The following is a 19,766-nucleotide window of genomic DNA, read 5'->3' on the forward strand; positions in this document are numbered from 1 at the left end:
CATTGTCTCTCTCACACAGCCCCTTCATCTCTCACTCGGGCACCCCCATCTCTCCTTGTCTCTCACAGACTCACACTCCCCCCACCTCTCTTTATCTCACACACACCTTTCTCTCTTTCACACACACCCCATTGTCATCCTCTCTGCCTCACACTGTTTCACTCACAGTCACACCCTCCTTGTATCACACACACTACACCTCCGTGTCTCACCCATGCACACCATCCATTGTCTGTCTCACACCCACTCACACTCATCCTCTCCCCATCTCACACCCTCTGTCTGTCTCACTCATCCTCACCCTCAGTTCAGACACTCACCCCTCCCTGTCTCACACCATCCCCCTCTGTCTGTCTCACTCCCACTCACTCCCTGTCTCACACACCTCACACCTCCATATCTCATCCATGCACACCATCCATTGTCTCAGTCTCACGCCCTGCCTGTCTCCCACTCCTAGCCCTGTCCACTCACCCCTCCCTGGCTCACACTCACACTCACCCTCCCTATCTCACACCCCTTCTCCCTGTCTCACTCCCACTCGGTCTCACACACATCACACCTCCGTGTATCACCCATTCACACCATCCATTGTCTCACACCCTCCCGTCTCACACTCATAGCCCCCACTCACATCCGTCTCACACCCTTCTCACTCACATCCCTCCCTGTCTCACCCCGTCTCACACACATTCACGCCCCCTCACTGTCTCTCTCACACACCTCTGTGTCTCATCCATGCACACCATCCATTGTCTCTGTCTCACGCCCTCCCTGTCTCACACTCATACCCCCCTCACACTCACCTCTCCCTGTCTCACACCCGTCTCACTCACACTCCCTCTCCTCCCTCTCACACACCCGTCTCACTCCCATTCACCCCCTCCCTGTCTCACACACTCACCCCTCCCTGTCTCACACTCACACCCCTCTCTCTGCCACACTCACACGCGGTTGCGCTTGCGCCCCGGCTCCTCCTCCCGGCTCGTTGCGAGGGGGGCCGGGGCTGCCAGTCGCGGCGGAGCCGGTCGAGGACCGGAGCAGGGAGCTGAGCGGAACGGAGGCGGGTCCCGGAGCGATGGGGGCCCGGGCTCCGCAGCGCTCCTAGGCGGGCGGCTCCTCCCGATATTCCACGGCGGCGCCCCGAGCTCATGGGCCGCCGCAGGGGCTGAGACCCCCCGCCGGACGGGCTCGGAGGGACCCAGGCGTCCTGGCACCATGGCGTTCACCTTCGCCGCCTTCTGCTACATGCTCACCCTGGTGCTGTGCGCCTCGCTCATCTTCTTCGTCATCTGGCATGTGAGTGCGGGGCGTTGGGGGCGGGAGAAGGGGTTCGGGCGCTCTGGGCTGGGCGTGTGGGAGCCTCGGGGGGTCGCATCCGTGTCCCGGTCCAGGCGTCTTCTCTCCTGAGTCCTAGGCAGAGCCCCCAGCGATCGGGCGGGGGGGGATTCACCCCATTCATTCTGCCCCCTTTCCGGGGTTCGGGCTGGTCTCGCTACTTGCTCCCCCCGCGTCTCTCTGTCCCTGGCTGACGGTCTGTCCCCGCCTCTCTGCTTGAAATAATAATAATAGTAATTCTGCAATAAAAGAGACAAAGAAAATTCCCCTCTGCCCCCCCCCCCCAACATCCTTCCCAGCCCCAGTTCCCATCACCCCCCATCTCCAGGCTCCCCTTCTGCCCATCCCGCAGGGCCCCTGCACGGGGGCTGGTGGTGACGGCCGGGACCAGTTTGGGGGTTGCTCCGGAGACTGGGCTGGTGGGAGGCGCAGGGCCGGACTGGGGCTGGTCGGTCCCTGGGGGGCGGGGGGGAAGAGGGGGATGGAGCCAACGTAGTTAAGAAACCCAGCGATGGGGGGCTCTGCCTGTGCTGCCCCCCAAACCATGCGCTCCCCTGGAACTCCCCCACTGCCTTCCACCCCCCTCCCGACCGCGTCTTCACCAAAGCCTCCCCCTCCCCCCAGCTGGATCTCTCTCTCCCAACCCCCTCCCGTGCAGGATTCCCCCATCCCCCAAATTCTCCTCTGCTGGGTCGCTTCCCCCCTCCCTTTGTTCCAGGGCTGCTGCACATCCCGGGCTCCCTGGGATGAAGCCCCCCTTCTCTCCCAGCCGTAACTAGGGAACCTGGCACTGGTTGCCATGGGAACTACATCTGTTTACAAGATGGGCTCTGGGTATCAATAACTGGGTGGTGGGTTTAACTCCTCGGGTTCTGGGAGCGAGGTCTCCCCCTCGCTCCCAGTGGGGCCTTGCCATCCCTGCACCCCCCCAGTTCCACCAGTGCCCCTCAACCCTGACTTGCAGCCCCACTGCCACCATAGCCTTGGTGCCCTTAGTTCCCACCCGCAGCCCCCTGCTCTCCCAGCCCTGGGCTCCCCCCCATGGACACTCTGGTCTGTCTGGCTCTGAGGCTCCTTGGCTTCCACTGCATAAGACAACCTGGGCCTGTCTCTCCTGTTTCCCAGATCACTGATTGATGGGAGGCCTTCTTCTCCCAACCCCATCCCCATGGACATCACAGTAGAGCTGTGCCGTCCCCCTCCCTACACCCCCACAGTGCCCATCTGCTTTGTCACCTGCCCCTGCTATGGGAGGGCTCCAACCACAGCTGTCTGGGGCAATGGGCTGAAAATGTGTGTGTGCTGGGAGTGATGGGCACCAGCAGGATTGTGGGAAGCCCAGAGCTGGGATAGGAGGGGGCTACAGTCAGGAGTGAGGGGCACCAGCAGTTTTGGGGGCACAGGGTGCATTTGAAACAGGGACCATTCCTGACCCTTGGCAAGAGGGGTCCGTTCCTAGCAGAAATGATCCAGGTGGTCCTGGGAGCTGCCGGCTGGGGGCTGTTTGTACTGGGATTCCTCCCCTGGCACTGAGATGCCACCACCTCTGGGGCGGGGTGCTTTATACAGCAATCGCTTGCCTGGTACTGAGATGCAGCTGCCTCTGGGGGCTGTGATAACAGGACATGTCACACAGTAGTTTAGGACAGGAAGTGAAGCAGAATCCTGTGTCTGAAGAGAGCCCTAGGAGGACACAGCAGTAGGGCTGGGTGTGAGCTGCATTTCCTGTTTCATGGGAAATTCCACAAATTCAACATTTTATTTGGAACAAAAGCTAAATATTTTGAAATTTTCCACAAAAGGAAACTCCAAAAAACATGTCATTTGGGCTTAATGGAAGTGTCTTGTTCCCATTTTGATCTTGTTCAACTTTTAATGTTTTTCTATATAAAAAACAATGAATTTTGTTCTGAAAAGTCATTTCAAAACCAAAGGCCAAAGCTTTTTATTCCAGGAACGTGCCAACAGGACATTCTGGTTTTGACAGAAATGGCATTTTATCAAGAAACTGTCTGATGAAAAATTTCAGCTCCAGTCAGAAGCGCAAGGGAATTTACCAAACAGAATGTGACCAGAGCCCCTGATGTGTCAGGGTTTTGTCCTGTCCTGCTCCCTGCAGCACAGCGCTCCCAACTGAGCCTCCTGACCTGTCCCCCTCCCGGGCTCACAGCACCCCCTGCTGGCCCCTGCATCCTGCCCAGCTCCCTGTAGTAAAAGGCCCTCTCGTCAGCAGGGAGCTCCGCCAGCCAGGTTCCCTGCTCTGAATAGAAGGGGTGAATTGCTCTGGCTCAGTGGTTCTCAACCTATTTACCATTGTGGGCCGCATATGCAGCTCTCTGTGTGTTATGTGGGCCGCATGCACACATTACATATACTACCTGTATGGCCCTGAGGATGGCACACGAATCGCAGCTCTGTGCTGGTTGTGTTGCAAGTGGCCCGCGGGCTGATAACCACTGCTCCGGACTGGCTGTATCCACCAGCAATGGAGCCCTGATCCTGCCCTTCCCCAGGCTCAGAATCCAGGAGACTGGGATCGGGGGACCCAGAGGATCAGGTTGGGGGACCCAGGCGAACGAGGGACTCAGGTGACTGGTATTGGGGGACTCAGGACGCAGGTGATTGGGGCCTCAGGTGATTGGGGGACCTAGGTGATCAGGGATCATGGTGCTGGACCCCTTGGAGCTGCAGGGAAAGTTCCTCCCGCCCACTGCCCCCCTCCCGCTGGAAACCATCGCGTTACCCTGGCGACCAGCTCCCAGGCGGCCAATGGCAGGCGGGTCGTGTGCTGGTTTCTCTTTCTCCCGTTCTGGGCAGGTGCTGGGCGCGGGGGCGTCAGGGACGCACCATCCCCAGCCAGGCCCGGATTGTGGGGCATTGATGGGCCAGGGAGGGGTGTCTCCAGTCTGGCAATGACCAGGCCCCTGCTGGGCTCCCACTGCCCCCAGGGACATTTCTCACCCCAGCTCCCACGGGGACCAAGCATGGGAAATGGAGGGGAGGGGATGGAGTTTGTAGCAGTGCAAAGCCAATGCATCTCAATCCTGACTCACAACCACCCACCCCTGCCGGTGTCCCTCAGTCCTAACCTGCAGCCCCCCCCAGTTCAGTTGGTACCCCTCAATCCTGACCCGTAGCCCTCTGCTCTGCTGGTACCCCTCAATCCTGACCCACAACTCCCCAGCTCTTCCAGTGCCCCATAATCCCTGCTATCCCAGCCCTGGGCTTCCTTCCCCCCAGCATACACTGACCCCTAATCTCCCCCACAGTCACCTGTCTGTCACCAATTTATGGCTGACCCAGCACAAGCTGGAGTGTTGGATCTTGTCTAGGGGCCAGTGTGTGAGGCGAATTTGCAAGGTCTCAGCTTCATTCCTTATGGGGCAGGTACCTCGTCACAGGAGCAGCAGCTAAACGGTTCAGCCAGCCACCCCATTACCCCATCCCTCCCTCCCTGCCTGCTCCCCCCCAGCTGACAGGCTGTTCCAGGGCTCAAGTTGTGGGGGGAGGGTGCTGGAGCGGAATCCCTCCCCTGCCAAGCAAAGGAGCCGCGTGTGAGGGTTGCTAAGCAACTGCGACAGGCGCCTGTGGCCTTCATTGTTGCTTTGACAGGTACCAAGTGCAGCTCAGATCTGACTATGACTGGCAAGGAGCCCAGGGCTGGGCTGGCAGGGGACTGCGGGTCAGGATTGAGGGGCACCGGCAGAGCTGTATGGCTCAGCCCATTACCCTGGCGGTGGGTCTCTGCTCTGAGAACCCACAAACTAGTGACAGGAATGGCTGGGGCAGGAGCCAAGAGGCTCTGGGGGCTGGGATTGGGCTTGAGTGGATGGCCCTAGACATGCTGCTGCTGCTGGAATGTGGCGCTAGGGGGACCAACCGGGGGACTCTGGAGGGGGCCATGAATCCCCCAGACACACATGCTGGCGACCATGGCAGCAGGATGGGGCTCTGACTAGTGACACAAGCCACTTCCCCTCTGATGGGTGTCAGCTCTGAGCCGGGTGCGGGGCTCGTTATGAGGACCCCCCCCCCCCCCGCTGTCTCACACCGGATCTGTCCCAGCCCCCGGAGGATGGGGAGGCGGTGGCTGAGTCACCCCATTTGGCTGGGGCTCCGGGGCTGGCTGTTCTGGAGCCGGCTGTGCTGGCAGGAGACCAGGCAAAGCCATGTGGCGTTGGGGGAGGGAGCTGAACCCCAAGGGAAGCTGGGTCCCTCCACATCCTGCTGGGAGCTAACTTCCCTGGTGACTCTCGGGGGAGGATGGATTCAGGCTCCTCAGGGGGCAGATGCAGGTTCAGGTTCAGGGGAAATGGGAGCCAGGACTCCTGGGTTCTATCTCAGCTCTGCTAGGGGAATGAGGTCTAGTGGTTAAAGCAGGGGGGGCTGGAGCCAGGGTGCCCGCTCTGATCACTGGTATTTTTGTTATCGATATGGAAGCGCAAAGCGGCTGAGACTGGTGAATTCCTGTCGGCTTTGTCTCCTCTGAGGGATTTATCAAGCAGTGAATGTTAGCAGGAAAGGGTTTGTCTGTTCCTCCCCATCCTCATCTATCCATGAGCCAGCCAGTCCCCCAGCCCTGGGGCTAGACAGGAGCCAGCACCCCCTAGAGGGGAAGGCCCCATGTCCCATTCTCTGCCCTGGGGCCAGCGAGGAAGGATGACAGAATAGGGAGCTGGGAAGGGAGGGGGTCCAGCTGGTTGGCCCCAGAGGACGTTCTGCCCCACTGGGTGGGGCTGGCAGATGCTCCTCTGTGGTTTCAACAGCCCTCAGTCGAGGTCTCCCTCACTGCCCTCTGCAAATTGGCAGGATGGGGTCTGATTTGCATATGTAAATGAGCATGTGTGGAGTGGGGCCAGGCACTGCTCAGGTGATCATGCTCTCAGGCAACCCAGCTATGGGCCTGTGTGAGCCTCAAGCCCTGCTTCCCATAGGGGGGGAGAGGGGGCCCTCCTGGGAACTCCCTGCCCCTCACTCAATGAATGGGGGAGCCCCCATGGGAAGGTCGGGAGAGGAATCCCTATATAAACTGCCCCTGCGCCCCACCCCAGAGGCAGCTGCATCTCAGCACTGGGTGAGGGATCCCTGGATACAAGCCCCCCAAGCATGTGCCATCCCTGACTCAGCCAGGTCCCTGGGCTGGGCAGGGAGGATCTGTCTGTCTCTGGGGCTGCCTCTTACCCTGCTCTCCTGCTACAGATCATCGCCTTTGACGAGCTGCGCACAGACTTCAAGAATCCCATTGACCAGGGGAACCCGGCGAGGGCAGTAAGTCAATAGATGTGGTGGGAGAGGTGTGTCTGTCTCTGTGTCCATCTGTGTCCGACCCTCCCCTTGACCCACTGCTGTCCCGCTGCGATGTTGCCCTTGTCATTCCTATTTTTTTTTAACTGTGGTGTCCACTCAACCATCCTCTCCCCTAAATGAGCGACGGACGGTGTCTGGATTCGGGATCCCAGACTCCTGGGTTCTGTCTGAGCTCGGGGAGGGGAGTGGGGTCTGGTGGGTTAGAGCCGGGGGAGGCTGGGAGCCAGGACTCCTGGGTTCTCTCCTGCTGGCCATGCTGCGCTAAGGTTTGTGTCAGTCAATTTTTTTTTTCTGAAAGTCCCAAAGTTTCCATCAGGCCCTGGAGGGAGGCTGCCGGGGGGTGTCAGCGCCACTCTGGGGCAGGGATTTCAAAAGGCTCCCCCACCCCTCCAACCCATCTCTCTTCCTTTCCCTCCCCAGTGCCCCATGCCCCGCTCCCCTGGCCCAACCCCACTGCTTGCCAGCTGCATCCGTGAGTCAGAAACAGCTCTCAGCGCTAGTGCCCCTCAGTCCCGACCCGCAGACCTCTGTTATCCCAGCCCTGGGCCCCCCACCAGCTGTGCCACTGCCCCTCAATCCCAACCCACAGCCCTGGGTCCTGTCCCCCCCAGACTCAGCCAATACTCTTCAGTCCCAGCCTCCAACCCCCTGCTATCACTCGAGGTGGGGGTGGGTTCAGGGGAACGGCTGTGGTTCTCTGGGGAGAGGGTTGAGGAGCGTCACCCAACGGCTGCTCCCCCAGCGGCATGGGGGGAATAGTAGCGACCTGGGGCCTTGAGCGGGGAAGGGGCTTGCCATGGGTCACAGTGAGTCAATGGCAGAGCTGTGGATAGGACCCTGCTCCCCACCCAGAGCCAAGGGTGGAACCCAGGCGTCCTGACTCTCCCTCCTCCCCCTGCTCACTCCCATGAGACCAGGTTTCTCAAGCCGTGGCTCAGGACCCAAAATGGGGCCGCCAGACTGTCTCAAAGGGTCCTGCGGTGGCTCCTGTCCCATGGGGCCGGCGGAGCTCGCCTCCCTGCTCCAGGCACAGCAGCCTCTAGAGTCCCAGTGCCGCACACTGGGTGGGTTGCCTGTGGGGAGGGGCCTGGCCACCTCGCGAACCAGGTCACAACTCCACTCTCACATTTGGCCCAGTCGGGGTCACGGCCACACCAGCATGGCACTGCGACCCTGGAGGCTGCCACGCCCAGCCAGCCCCACAGCACAGGAGCTGCAGGAGCCGCCGTTGTGGGTGAGAGCTGGGCAGGGACCAAAACCACCCCAGGGCCTCCACCCCCAGACTACTGACTGGGTCATGACAGGCCATAAACATTTACCAATGGGTCCTAAACCCTAAAAGGTTGAGAAGCGCTGGCCTATACTTCCCTCCCCTCCCCAAGCAGGAGATAGAACCCAGGCATCCTGAGACTTTGGGGGTTGGGGAGGGGAGCTCTGGGGGCTGCCTGCGAGTTGCTGGGAGAGGAATTCAGGTCACACTGAACTATTTATATTTAGGGAAACTGAGGGTGAGTGATGGCCCCAGCTGCAGCTCCTGGTGTGAGGGACCCCTCACACTCCCCTGCCCCTCAGGTTACTGGGATTGACTCTGCCCAGCCCATGCACAATGGAAGGGCACCCGGCTGTGCCTGGGCCAGGCTAAGGAATAACTCCTCTCCCTGTCTGCGCAGCCCGGAGCCCTGGGGTCAACCACCTCCCTTCTCACTGGCAGCATCTGGCTCACTGATGGGAAACTGAGGCACAGATGGGAGAGGGACTGGATCAGGGTCATGCAATGAGTAGGGACAAGAAAGAGAAATAGAATCCAGGAGTCCTGGCTCCCAGCCTCCCCTTCCCCACTAAATCCCCCTGTCACCCAAATTCTATTAATTGCCATTTGAGTCCTGGAGTAACCTCACTTCATAGTTGATACCAGAATCCGGCCCTGACCCCACTGCAGTCAGAACATGACTTTGGATTTACTCAGGGCAAATAAGCTCTGAATCTGTCCCCAGCCCCATTGCTGTTGCTGGGTGACTGGATTTACTGCAGGGGAACTGAGATCTGGGCCGGTGGGGATGGGAGAGGGGGAAGGAGGAGCTGGGGAAATTGATGGGGGGGTGGGTTCTGGGGGCTGGCTGTGCCCAGGAGGGGGTCGAGGTGAGGGGTGGGATCTGGGGGCTGGCTGTGCTCAGGAAGGAATAGGGGGTGAGCAGGCCGGAGGCACTCGCTGTGTGAGTCTTGCTTGTAAGTTTCTCTTTCCTGTTACTGATCCAGCCAGGTTTTGGGGTTCGCTGGGTGGGAAAAGGGCAGAGACAGAGACACTGAGGCTTCAGTCCCCCAAAATGAAGCTCAAGTCTCTTCTTGTTCAAGGCAGGACCTCCCCTCCCCTCTCCCCGAGCACAATGTGTGGGGAGCCCAAGTCTGGATAGCAGGAGCTGCGGGTCAGTACACAGGCACCGGCAGGGTTTCCAGGCTGAGTCTTGGTGGGAAGAGGCTGCCATTAGAACCCCTATGTTTCCTGGTGTCAGGTTTGATGGTGATATTTGGTGTCTTGGGGTATATCTACACTGCAACAGAACACCTGGGCTGGCCCCTGGCAGCTGCCTAAGGCGTATGGGGCTCCCTCCCTCCTCACCCGGTCCCAGATCCCAGGCACCGACCCCAGCCCAAACATCAACACTGCAATTTTATAGCCCCAGCCCGAGCCTCGCCAGCCTGAGTCAGCTGGCACAGGCCAGCCGTGTGTGTTTTATTGCAGAGTAGACTTGCCCTTAAATCCCCAGCTCCCAGAGTCCTGGGATCTTTTGTGACTCGTAACATTCTTATGTAAACCCCCGGCAAGTTTCTCTCCCTTGTGGGAGGAAGCTGGGATCTGCATCCTGGAGGTCACTTCGCAGGCACTGAGCCAATAAACACAAGCCCAGTGGCACATGATTTGAAAGCCAGCCTCATGATTTTGGAGCCCCACTCGACTTGGAGTTCACAATGCAGAAATTGGAAACGTAAACGATCCCTTTCCCCTCATGGGAACACAAGCAGAGCCGCTTCTCTTAAGCTGTGTTGGGTCCAGGGTTTGTGTTTGTCTGGGATTTAGTGTCTGGTGTTTATGTAGGGTCTTGTCTGTGTTTGTGTAGGGTCTAGTCTCACTGTCTAGGGTCTTACAAAACCCTTGACTTGTGTATTGTACAAGCTTTAGGGCACACAATGTCTCAGATGGTGGTGCGACTGATGGAGCCTGAACCCTCTCTAGGGTTTGGGGGGAAGGAAGTGGGGTCCCAGAAGCCCTGGGATTTGGGCTCCATCTTTGTTTTGCCTATATAAGGGCAATGAGGTGTCTTTGTGGCTTCTTGCCCCATATCCACCCCTGATCCCAGCTCCAGCAAGACCCCAACACCCAAAGCTAATTCCCAGAGCGGGTATCCATGTACATCCTCTGCCGCCACTAAACCTCATTCCCCTCCCAAAGCTGGGAATAGAACCCAGGAGTTCTGGATCCTGTCTTCCCCAACCCCCTGCTCTCACCACAAAATTCCTAGATTATAAAGCCAGAAGGGACAATTGTGATCATCTAGTCTGTCCTTCTGTATAACTGTTCCAGGGTCTAATTATAGGATAGTAAAGCACTGGAATAGGGAGGTTACTTAGGGAGGCTGTGAAGGTTTTTAAGAACAGGTTGGACAAATGGCTGGCAGGGATAAGCCAGGTTTACTTGGTTCTGCCTCAGTGCCAGTGGGTGGCCTAAACGACTTTGTTAGGTCCATTCCAGCCCTACATTGCCATGATTGTGTGACACTGGCCAGAGGATTTCCATGAATGGATTTTTTCCATGATGGAAAAAACCTAGCTGGCTTCAAAACTGAGCTTGATAAATGTATGGAAGGGATGGCATGATGGGCCAGGCTAGTTTGACAATTGACTGATCTTTGACTGCTGGTGGTAGGTATGCCAATAGCCTGTGAAGGGATGTTAGATGAGGTGGGTTTTGAGTTACTACAGAGAATTCTTTTGTGGGTGTCTGGCTGGTGAGTCTTTCCCACATGCTCAGGGTTTAGCTGATCGCCATATTTAGGGTCAAGAAGGAATTTTCCCCCAGGGCAGATTGGCAAAGGCTCTGGGATTTTTTCACCTTCCTCTGTAGCATGGGGCATGGGTCACTTGCTGGTGGATTCTCTGTACCTTGAAGTCTTTAAACCATGACTTGAGGACTTTAATAACTCAGTCATAGGTCAGGGGTCTGTTACAGGAGTGGATGGGTGAGGTTCTGTGGCCTGCGTTGTGCAGGAGGTCAGACTAGATGATCACAATGGTCCCTTCTGGCCTTAGAGTCTATGAGATCCTGGTTGCACTAGAGCAGATCTGTTAGAAAAACATCCAGTCTTGATTTAAATGTTGCCAGTGATGGAGAAGCCAGCTCAGCCCTTGATAAATTGTTCCAACGGTTAATTACCTTGACTGTTAAAAATGTGTGTTTTATCTCTAGTCTGAATTTGTCTAGCGTCAGCATCCAGCCCTTGGCTCTTGTTAGACCTCGGCTGCCCTATTGACGCTCTGTTCTCCAATTTCTGCTCCCCGCGTAGGCACTTCCAGGCTGGGATCAAGTCACCCCTTTACCTTCTCTTCGTTAAACGGAGCCGATTGAGCTTCTGTGCTCTAATCTCTAGTTGTTCTTGTGGCTTTTCTCCAAGCCCTCTCCAATTTATCAACACCCCTCTGGAATTGTGGCCGCCTGAATGGGGTGCAGGATTCCAGCAATGCCACATACGGGTGTAACAGAACTTCCCTTCTCCTCGTCAAGATCTCACTGTTTATATACATCCAAGGATTGCATTACCCCGTTTAGCCATGGCTTCAAACTTGGGAGCTTGCATTCAGCAGATCATCCACCAGGACCCCCAAGTCCTTTGCAGGGTTGCTGCATCACAGGATAGTCCCTCTGTCTCTGAATGCATGGCCTGCATTCTTTGTTCCTTGATGGGTATGTTTACCCTTGGCCACGTTAAAACACATATTGTTTGCTTGTGCCCGGCTTCCCAAGTGATCCAGCTCCCTCTGGATCAGGGACCTGTTGCCATTATTTGTCACTCTCCCAATCTTTGTATCATCTGCAAACTTTCAGGGATGATTTGATGTTGTCTTCCAGGTCATTGATAAAAATATTAACTAGTGTAGGACCAAGAGTCGCTCCTTTGGGACCCCACTAGAAACACACCCTTTCAGTGACGATTCCCCGTGTACAGTTACATTTTGAGACCTAGCGGTTAGCAAGTGTTAATCCACTTAATGTGCACCATGTTGATTTTGTATTGTTCAAGCTTTTTAATCACGATGTCATGCAGTACCAAGTCAAATGCTAAAGCTATTACATCAGCTTTATTACCTTTATCAACCAAACTTGGATTCTCATCAAACAATATATCAGGTGGGTTTGACAGAATCTATTTTCCATAAACCCATGTTGATTGGCATTAATTATATCAAACCTCTATAATTCTTTATTAACGGAGTCCCATCTTATTGGCTGCCCCGCATCTTGCCTGAGATTGATGTCAGGCTGACAAGCCTATAATTACTCAGGTACATCCTGTATATCCTTTTTAAATATTGGCACAACATTAGCATTCTCCCAGTCCTCTGAAACTTCCCCAGTGTTCGAAAGCTTATTGAAAAATCAACAGTAATGGTCCAGAGAGCTCCTTGGTCAGCTCTTTTAAAACACTTGGATGCAAGTTATCTGGACTTGCAGATGAAGAAATGTCTACCTTTGGTAGGTGCTGTTTAGCGGCCTCCTGAATTACTAATGGAATGGAAAGTATTTCTTCATCATCATCATATGATATGAACACGTCATCTGGCTTTTTCTCAAATACAGAACAGAAATATTTATTGAATACTTCTGCCTTTTCTACGTTATTAATGACAAGTCTGCCATTCCCGTCTAATAATGGACCAATGCCATTGTTATTAGTTCTTAATATACTTGAAAAACTTCCTTCTCATTGTCCTTAACTCTGCTGGCCAGATATCACTCCTTGTGTCCTTTTGCTTCCCTTATACATTTTCTATAAATCCTAGCTTCTGATTTATATTAATTGCTATTGACTTCCCCTTTCTCCCATTTGTGTGTATCAGTTTCTGTCTGTTTATCTCATTTATTGCACAGCTGCCCTCACTTCATCTCTAAGATAGGTGGGTTCTTTCTTGATTATGGCTTTTTGGGCTTCTAGTAAAATGTTCTTAAACAATTCCTAATTATCATTTACATTTTTCTGGTTAAATTCTTCCTCCCAGCTGATTTGCTTTCAGCCTTGTGAAACTGGACCTTTTAAAGCACAAGTTAATATATCCCTGGTTTGGACTTTATTTGGTTTGCACATAACAAATGTGATCAAATCATGATCACTTGCACCTAAACAGTAACAAATGTTTAGTTCCGTGATCAATTCCTCTTTATCTGTCAAGATGAGATCTAATATAGAATTCCCTCATGTTGGATGCAACACTCTGAGTTAGGAAATTGTCATTTATAATTGTAATCTATAATATATAGCAATTCTAAGGACATTTTAGACCTCCAGCTTCGCTTAGATTGAAGCCTCCTGAGCACACTGTTTATTCCCTTTTTACACATTATAAATAGGAGTGGAAGGAGCCGGTCATCCTGTTCCCTAGTGGGTTTTTGGTGGTCTGTAGAAGACACCATCTAGTACGCAATCTATTGCTTTATCTGTTAGGACATTGATCCATAAGCATTTAAGATCATTTGTAGAGCTCTGCGCAGATACAAAATTTGTATCCACATCTGATCCGCAAAAATGGCCCGCAGATATCCACATCTGCAGATGTAAAGCGGACATCCATAGATTTGCAGGGCTCTAATCATTTGCGTCTGAGCTGTCTGTGACTCAGACACACGCAATGCCGTTTTTGACACTCCCCTTGCCTTTTTGCCCACTTGATCCTTCCTAAATAGGTTACACCCATTGATGGATTTTTTTTTTTAAACATTCCTACCCCACTCCCCTCCCAGAGCCAGGTATAGAACCAGGAGCTCTGACACCCAGCCCCTCCTCCCCCTGCTTGAGCACCCCTCTCTGGTCCTGCCTCCCCACCCCTTTTCTCAGCCCTCCCCTCTGCCAGCTCTGAGTCTAATTCCCTGTTTCTTTCCCCCCCTGCAGCGAGAGCGATTGAAAAACATTGAGCGGATTTGCTGCCTCCTGAGAAAGGTGCGTCCGTGTGTTTCTGTCTCTGCCCCACCTGTCTGTGTGTTCCTCCTGCCCCCAGTCCAGGTGGCCCCATCCCCGCTCTGTATGTCTCCATTCTCCAAAACAGTGCATGACCAGTTCCTGAACCCCCAACCTGGGGGCAACTGGCAGTACCTGAACCTGCCACCCCCGCATCTCCCTGGACTTCTGCTCCTCCTCCCCTCCGCCCCCCACAGCCTTCTGACCTCCATCCCTCCTCCTCGGCTCCCTGCACCTTCTCCCCAGGCCCCCTCCTCTCCTCACAGCCTCCTGAACCCCTTCACCCCTCCTAGGCTCCCTGTACCTCCTCCCCATAGCTCCCCAAACCTCTCCCCACAGCCTCCTGAACCCTCTTGCCCACTTGCACCTCCTCCCCTTCCTAGGCTCCCTGCACCTTCTCCCCACAACCCCCCCACCTTTCCCCACAGGCCCCCTGAACCTTCACTCCTTAGCTCCGCCTCCCCCACCTGCCTTAGGGCCAGATCAGAGCTGGCCCCCCTGAAGGGAAGGGCCCCATATCCTATTCCCCACTACCCTGAGCCAGCCAGTTCCCCCACCCTGGGGCCAGATAGGAGCTGGCACTCCTGAGGGGGGAGGTGTCCCTGTTGGGTGTTGCTTGGCATTCTGGTTTGAGAATACTCCTGGATTATTTCTGCCTGGCTGGCGGCTGGCCAGGACATGGCCACATCAAAGCCTCTGGCTCTGGGGAATACTAATGGGGCTCCGGCAGGAGGAGCACATTGCTGGGAGCATCCACCCCCCACTGAATCTGGGAGCCAGGACTCCTGGGTTCTGTTCCCCACTGACCATGGCCTGCTCTCCCTTCCAGCTCGTGGTCCCTGAATACTCCATCCACGGGCTCTTCTGCCTCATGTTCCTGTGTGCAGCTGAATGGGTCACCTTAGGCCTCAACATCCCTCTGCTCTTTTACCACCTCTGGAGGTGAGTGGCTCTGCGCCCTGAGAGAGGGCAGCCTGGGAGGGGAGGAGTGCAGCACCTGGGGGCAGCCGGTCAGGACTGGGGCACACGGGCAGAGCTGGGATAGCAGGGGGCCGTGGGTCGGGCCTGAGGGCGACCAGCCGAGCTGTGTGTGTGGCTGGGATAGCGGGCATCCGGACGCCACACGTTCTAGAGGAAACCCCCTTGCACGTGGGGCTGGGAGGACCAAGATGTTGTCTGAGCCCCTGCTCCATTGTCCCCTAGGTACTTCCACCGCCCGGCCGACGGGTCCGAGGTGATGTACGATGCCGTCTCCATCATGAACGCTGACATCCTCAACTACTGCCAGAAGGAGTCGTGGTGCAAACTGGCCTTCTATCTGCTGTCCTTCTTCTACTATTTGTACAGGTAGCGCCCCACACAGCCTCTGGCTGGGGAGTCTTTACCCAGCGCTGAGATGCAGCCTCCTCGCGGGGGGGCCAAGGCCATTTATACAGGGGTCCCTCACCCAATACTGAGATCCAGCTGCCCCTGGGGTGGGGTGCAGGGCTGTGTACCCGGCGCTGAGCCCCTCACTCCTGACTTGCAGCCCCGTTTATGTTGCAGCATGTCAGGGTGTCTCTTTCTCTTTCTCTCCCCAGTATGGTTTATACTTTGGTGAGTTTCTAAGAGGACTGAGTGGGGGGCCCCCACAATTGCGTCAATGGCTGCTCCTGGACTCCTGGGTTCACCCCCAACCAGCTGTTTCTAGGAGAGCACAAGAGATGCTGGGAACATGGGGGGGCCCCTGAAAATCCAACACCCCCGTGGGCCTGATGCTCCGCCCCCCACGCATTTGAGGCTCTGCACCATCGTTGGACAACTCGCAGGATCAGATGTTGGGCCTCCCCGTACTAGGGCCGCCCCACGTTTTGAGTGACTCAGTAAACCCTGCTGCCCCCTCGTATCTGCAGCACCTGTGAGAGGGGGAGAGCATCTCCTCCCAGCCATACCTTCCCCACCTCTGTGATCGCGGCCAGCGCTGGAGCCCCCAACGCAGCTGGGGCAGGATGAGCCCCCCAGCACTCCCCTTTGTGAGTCTTTCTGTTGGGGGGGGAAGGGAGGAGGAGGGGGCACCCTGCCTCTTAGGGGGTAGGTGAGCTGGCTACTCCTCCCCTGCAGTGTCATTATAACGCAAGGGGGTCAGGGTTGGTGTCCCCAGCACTGGGCCAGGGAGGCTATTCTATTTGACACATTTACATCTGGGCGGATTATCTAATCCAGGGGGTGTGACCCACCCAGGAGCTCCCCACACCCTGTGGGGAACAACCCCTGCCCCCCCCCCACCCAAACCCCAGGGTTGGCCCAAACCCCACACACCCCAGGGCGTGGCAGGGTATTTCTGTGTGGCTGTGATGTTGAATTTGTTAGCAGGAGTTATTGTCTGGATGAGGGGGCTGGGGGTTCAGGGGATGCCTTAAATAGACCCTGAGGGGAAAGGGGTCAAGGCTGAACAATGACACACCCACCAGCTCCCCCCTAAAATGTCAGGGCCCCCCAATCTACCTTCTCATTGCCAAATTGGGGGAGGATTTTTTGGGGGGCACTCAAGTTTGGGCCATTGGGGTGGGGGGCCCCTGTGTGTGGGGTGGGTGCCCTGTTATCTGGCCTGAGGTCCCTGTGTATCCCATTTGGGGAGCTGTTCAGGGCTCGGTGCTGGTGGTGTTGGGGAAGAGGCCCCTGGTTTTGGAGGGAGGGGATTCCACCCCACCCCACCTGGAGTCAGACCGGGAGAGAAAGGGACCCAGGTGCTAGAGCCATCCACAGTGTATGGGGGAATCCCTTCCCATTGCCTCCCCCCCCCACGGGGCATTTGTGTAAAAAAAGAAACACTGGATACAAAATCCTCAACTTTGTGGCTGAATAAAAACTTGCAAAAAAAAAAACAACCCATCACCCTTCTGGTGTCTGTAACTGAGCCATGGGGCCAGCAGGGAGCATTGGCTCTGATCCAGCCCCAGGGCAGGGGGTCTGGCTGGTACAGGGGAGGGAATGGGACACGGGGCCTTTCCCCTTCAGGGGGGATTTTGGCTCCAAACTGGCCCCAAGGTGGGGGTGTCTGGCTGGTTTCTGGGGGCAGGGACGGGGACGTGGGCCACTCTAGGGGCACCAATCCCAATATGGTCTTCTGCCACGGTGCTTCATTACCCGCCGCCACAGCCACAGGAGAGGGGCTGTCGAGGCCCAGACTTTGCCTCCCAAGGGCAGGAGGCACATTGCCAGGGCTGGGAGAAGCTTTCTCTGGTACTGCCCCGTGTGTGTGTGTGTGTGTGTGTGTGGGGGGGGGGGGGGGGGGGGGGGGGAGGTGAGGAGCTGGGCAGCCCCTCCCCACCAATCCCAGCCTCCTGGGGATGTCTGCTCCCAGCCCCATGGCAGTGGGGAGCTGCTTTGCTGTGAGACAGCGCAGGGGCCTTCTGCGTAGAGATGCTAACCCTGTATTTCCAAACTAAGGGCCTGTTTTCTCAGCACCCTACCTCACCGCCTGCTATTATGACCGAGTAGGACTCACCTCCAGTCACCAGGGTATTGCTTGCTGCTTTTTGCCGCGCTCAGCAATTCCCCAGCTTGGTGCACAGAGCTGACACCCTAAGGGGAAACAGTAATAAGGGACTGTTGGCAATCCTAGCGTCCCTGCTCTCATTCGCTCTCTCTCTCTCTCACACACACACACACACACACACACACACACACACCCCCCCCCCCCCCCCCCCCCCCCAAAAGCCTGACCGGCTGAGATGTGCATCCCCATCCCGCGGCTGGGCACTGCTATTGGGGTGTACACACCTGCGGGCACAGGTGCACTGTCTCAGCCCAGGCCAAGTCCCTTCCCCCACACTGTCCCCCATGATACCACCCCCTGTGCTCTCCCCAAAACAGCCTACCCCCCCCCCCAAACCTTCTAGCAGCCATGCAGCTGTGGCCTGTGGGCAGAAGGGTCATAGTCACAGTGTAAGCAGCAAGCTCTGTCCCTATGGGGAGCCCAGCCAGTCAGGTCTAGGGACACCCCCCCCGTCTGGACCCCAGGGAGGGCATCCTGGCTTCTTTCCCCAGCTGTAGGAAGCGGATTGGGGGTAGAGTCAGGGCAAAGGGCTTTGGCACCCCACTAGGGCAGGACTGGGTGGTTGGGGGGGCGTTTGAGAGCCAGGGGTCCTGCAGGGCTTAGCCGCTTCTCTGACATGTTTCCCCTCCATAATGAGATCAGGCAAATTCTCTCCTGGGGCAGTTGTGTGTCTGCAAAGCGCTTTGAAGCGCTAGAGAATAATCAGCAGCTGCTGTTTTCTGGGCCATTTATCCAACATTTCTCATCAGGGAAATTCCTGTCTCAGATCACATTTGTCACCATGCTGCCAGGGAGCGCAGATGAGCGCGAGCGAGAACCCTGCACTGGCAAAGTGCCACCACCCCCAGGCTTTGATCCACTGGGAACACGTTCCTTCACTGCCACAGATACAGGGAGCCTTCGCCTGGCGCTGCGCTGCGGCTGCCTCTGGCGTGGGGCTCGCCGGCTGTTTATACAGGGATTCCCTCGCCCGGCAGTGAATGGCAGCTGCCTCTGGAGGTGGGGGAGGCGGGGTCGAGGGTGTCTCCCCCGTGCCTGGCATGGAGACATGACCGCTCTGCATTTTTTTTGGGGGGGGGGCGGGGGGGAGGGAGGGGTGATGTGGCGGTAGGGGCTGGGAGCGGTTATATAATGGCCAGGGCTCACGACCCTCCCTACTTGCTCCAGCACATTAGCCACGAGCTGCTTGATGGATTTAATCTGCTTAGGTGAATCAGCACCTGACACCCCCCCCCCCCCCCACAAGCTCCACCTATGGGACCCCAGCTGCTTGCCCTGGGGCTGTCGTCAACTCCCCTTCCCCCCACATTGCCGAGTGCAGTTCTGCCCCCCCCCCCCCAATCAAAACCAGTGGTTTGTCCTCGATTTGCTCCATTGCCCCATTAAACAAAGCAGACTAGTTAACATGCACACACCTGGGCAGGGGGAAACAGGAGTATGTTTGTGGCCTACGCGCTAGCCCTCTGGGTGGGTGGTGGGTTGCCAGAGCCAAGCCAGCCCTGAGGAGAGTGGCAGGGGGATGGAGACATTGGTGTGGGGGGAATGGATTGTGGGGCCTTTTGCTCCCAGGAGTGCTGGCTTATGGGCGATGGTCCTTGTGCAAGGTGCATCAGTGTTACATCTGGTGCCACTGGGAGCCAGGGCTGCGGATCTGGTCCCAGCTGGGGGGCGCTGTTTGTTGGTCAGAGGGGTGGGGCTGGGTGTCAGGCATTCTGGGTTTTAGTTCTTGAAGCTGGAGGGGCAGTGGAGCTACTGGGGCGACCAGAGAGCTGGATGTCAGGACTGCTGGGGTCTATTCTTAGCTCACTGGGGGGGGGGGGACGACAGTTCACACCCCATTCACCCTGCAAGATCTCTGCTTATTTAGATGAACCAGCAGCATCCAGATCTGTCAGAAGCAGGATGATTGGAAGGTGGGGAAGTTGCTCAGAGCCAGAGGGTGGTGCAGGAGAGGGCAGCGCTACTATCTCATCGCCACCCAGCCACACAGACTGAAGGTTGAGGTGCTGGATTCATGGTGAACGGAAGTGATGGTGGGAAGGGGGGAGGGAAGAGGACCAGCAGGGGATGAAGAAGTCTCCCCCACCTATTGAGGTCAGCATTACAGCATTACGTGTGGTGGACTGGAGGGGTTGCAAGGGGATGATGAGCAATTAACTAAGAGAAACTGAGGCTGGGGGGCGGGGGTCCCAGGGCTGGGTTTGCAGAGGGCTGTGGCTCAGGCTTGAGGGGACCTGGCAAGCTGTGTAGTGAAATCTATAGCTGCTCTGGGCCATACAGGAGTCCCTTGCTCATAATTGGGGGCATCTGCTGAGGAAAGTTTATGGGGATTCAGTAACATCTCCCTCCATTTGCTCCTG

The 19,766-nt window shown here is 56.4% G+C and overlaps 1 protein-coding gene across 1 annotated transcript; it reads left to right on the forward strand.

Moving 5' to 3' along the window:
• Positions 1-671: 671 nt before the first annotated feature.
• CNIH2 (cornichon family AMPA receptor auxiliary protein 2) lies at positions 672-16,731 on the forward strand. The gene is made up of 6 exons (XM_067544141.1): positions 672-1,299; positions 6,538-6,606; positions 13,803-13,850; positions 14,698-14,810; positions 15,072-15,215; positions 15,449-16,731. The coding sequence occupies exons 1-6, from the start codon at positions 739-741 to the stop codon at positions 15,474-15,476; spliced, it is 963 nt and encodes a 320-aa protein (XP_067400242.1). The 5' UTR covers positions 672-738; the 3' UTR covers positions 15,477-16,731.
• The last annotated feature ends 3,035 nt before the right edge of the window (positions 16,732-19,766 follow it).

Source organism: Emydura macquarii, unplaced genomic scaffold (assembly GCF_026122565.2).
Source record: "Emydura macquarii macquarii isolate MOO-44397 ecotype Brisbane River unplaced genomic scaffold, CSIRO-AGI_Emac_v2 contig_968, whole genome shotgun sequence".
Taxonomy (NCBI): domain Eukaryota; kingdom Metazoa; phylum Chordata; order Testudines; family Chelidae; genus Emydura; species Emydura macquarii.

Coding starts and splice junctions, on each gene's coding strand:
- CNIH2 (XM_067544141.1), top strand. CDS start 739: ATGCACACCATCCATTGTCTCTGTCTCACGCCCTCCCTGTCTCACACT. Junction 14,811..15,071: donor CTCTTTTACCACCTCTGGAG/GTGAGTGGCTCT, acceptor ATTGTCCCCTAG/GTACTTCCACCGCCCGGCCG. Junction 15,216..15,448: donor TTCTTCTACTATTTGTACAG/GTAGCGCCCCAC, acceptor TTCTCTCCCCAG/TATGGTTTATACTTTGGTGA.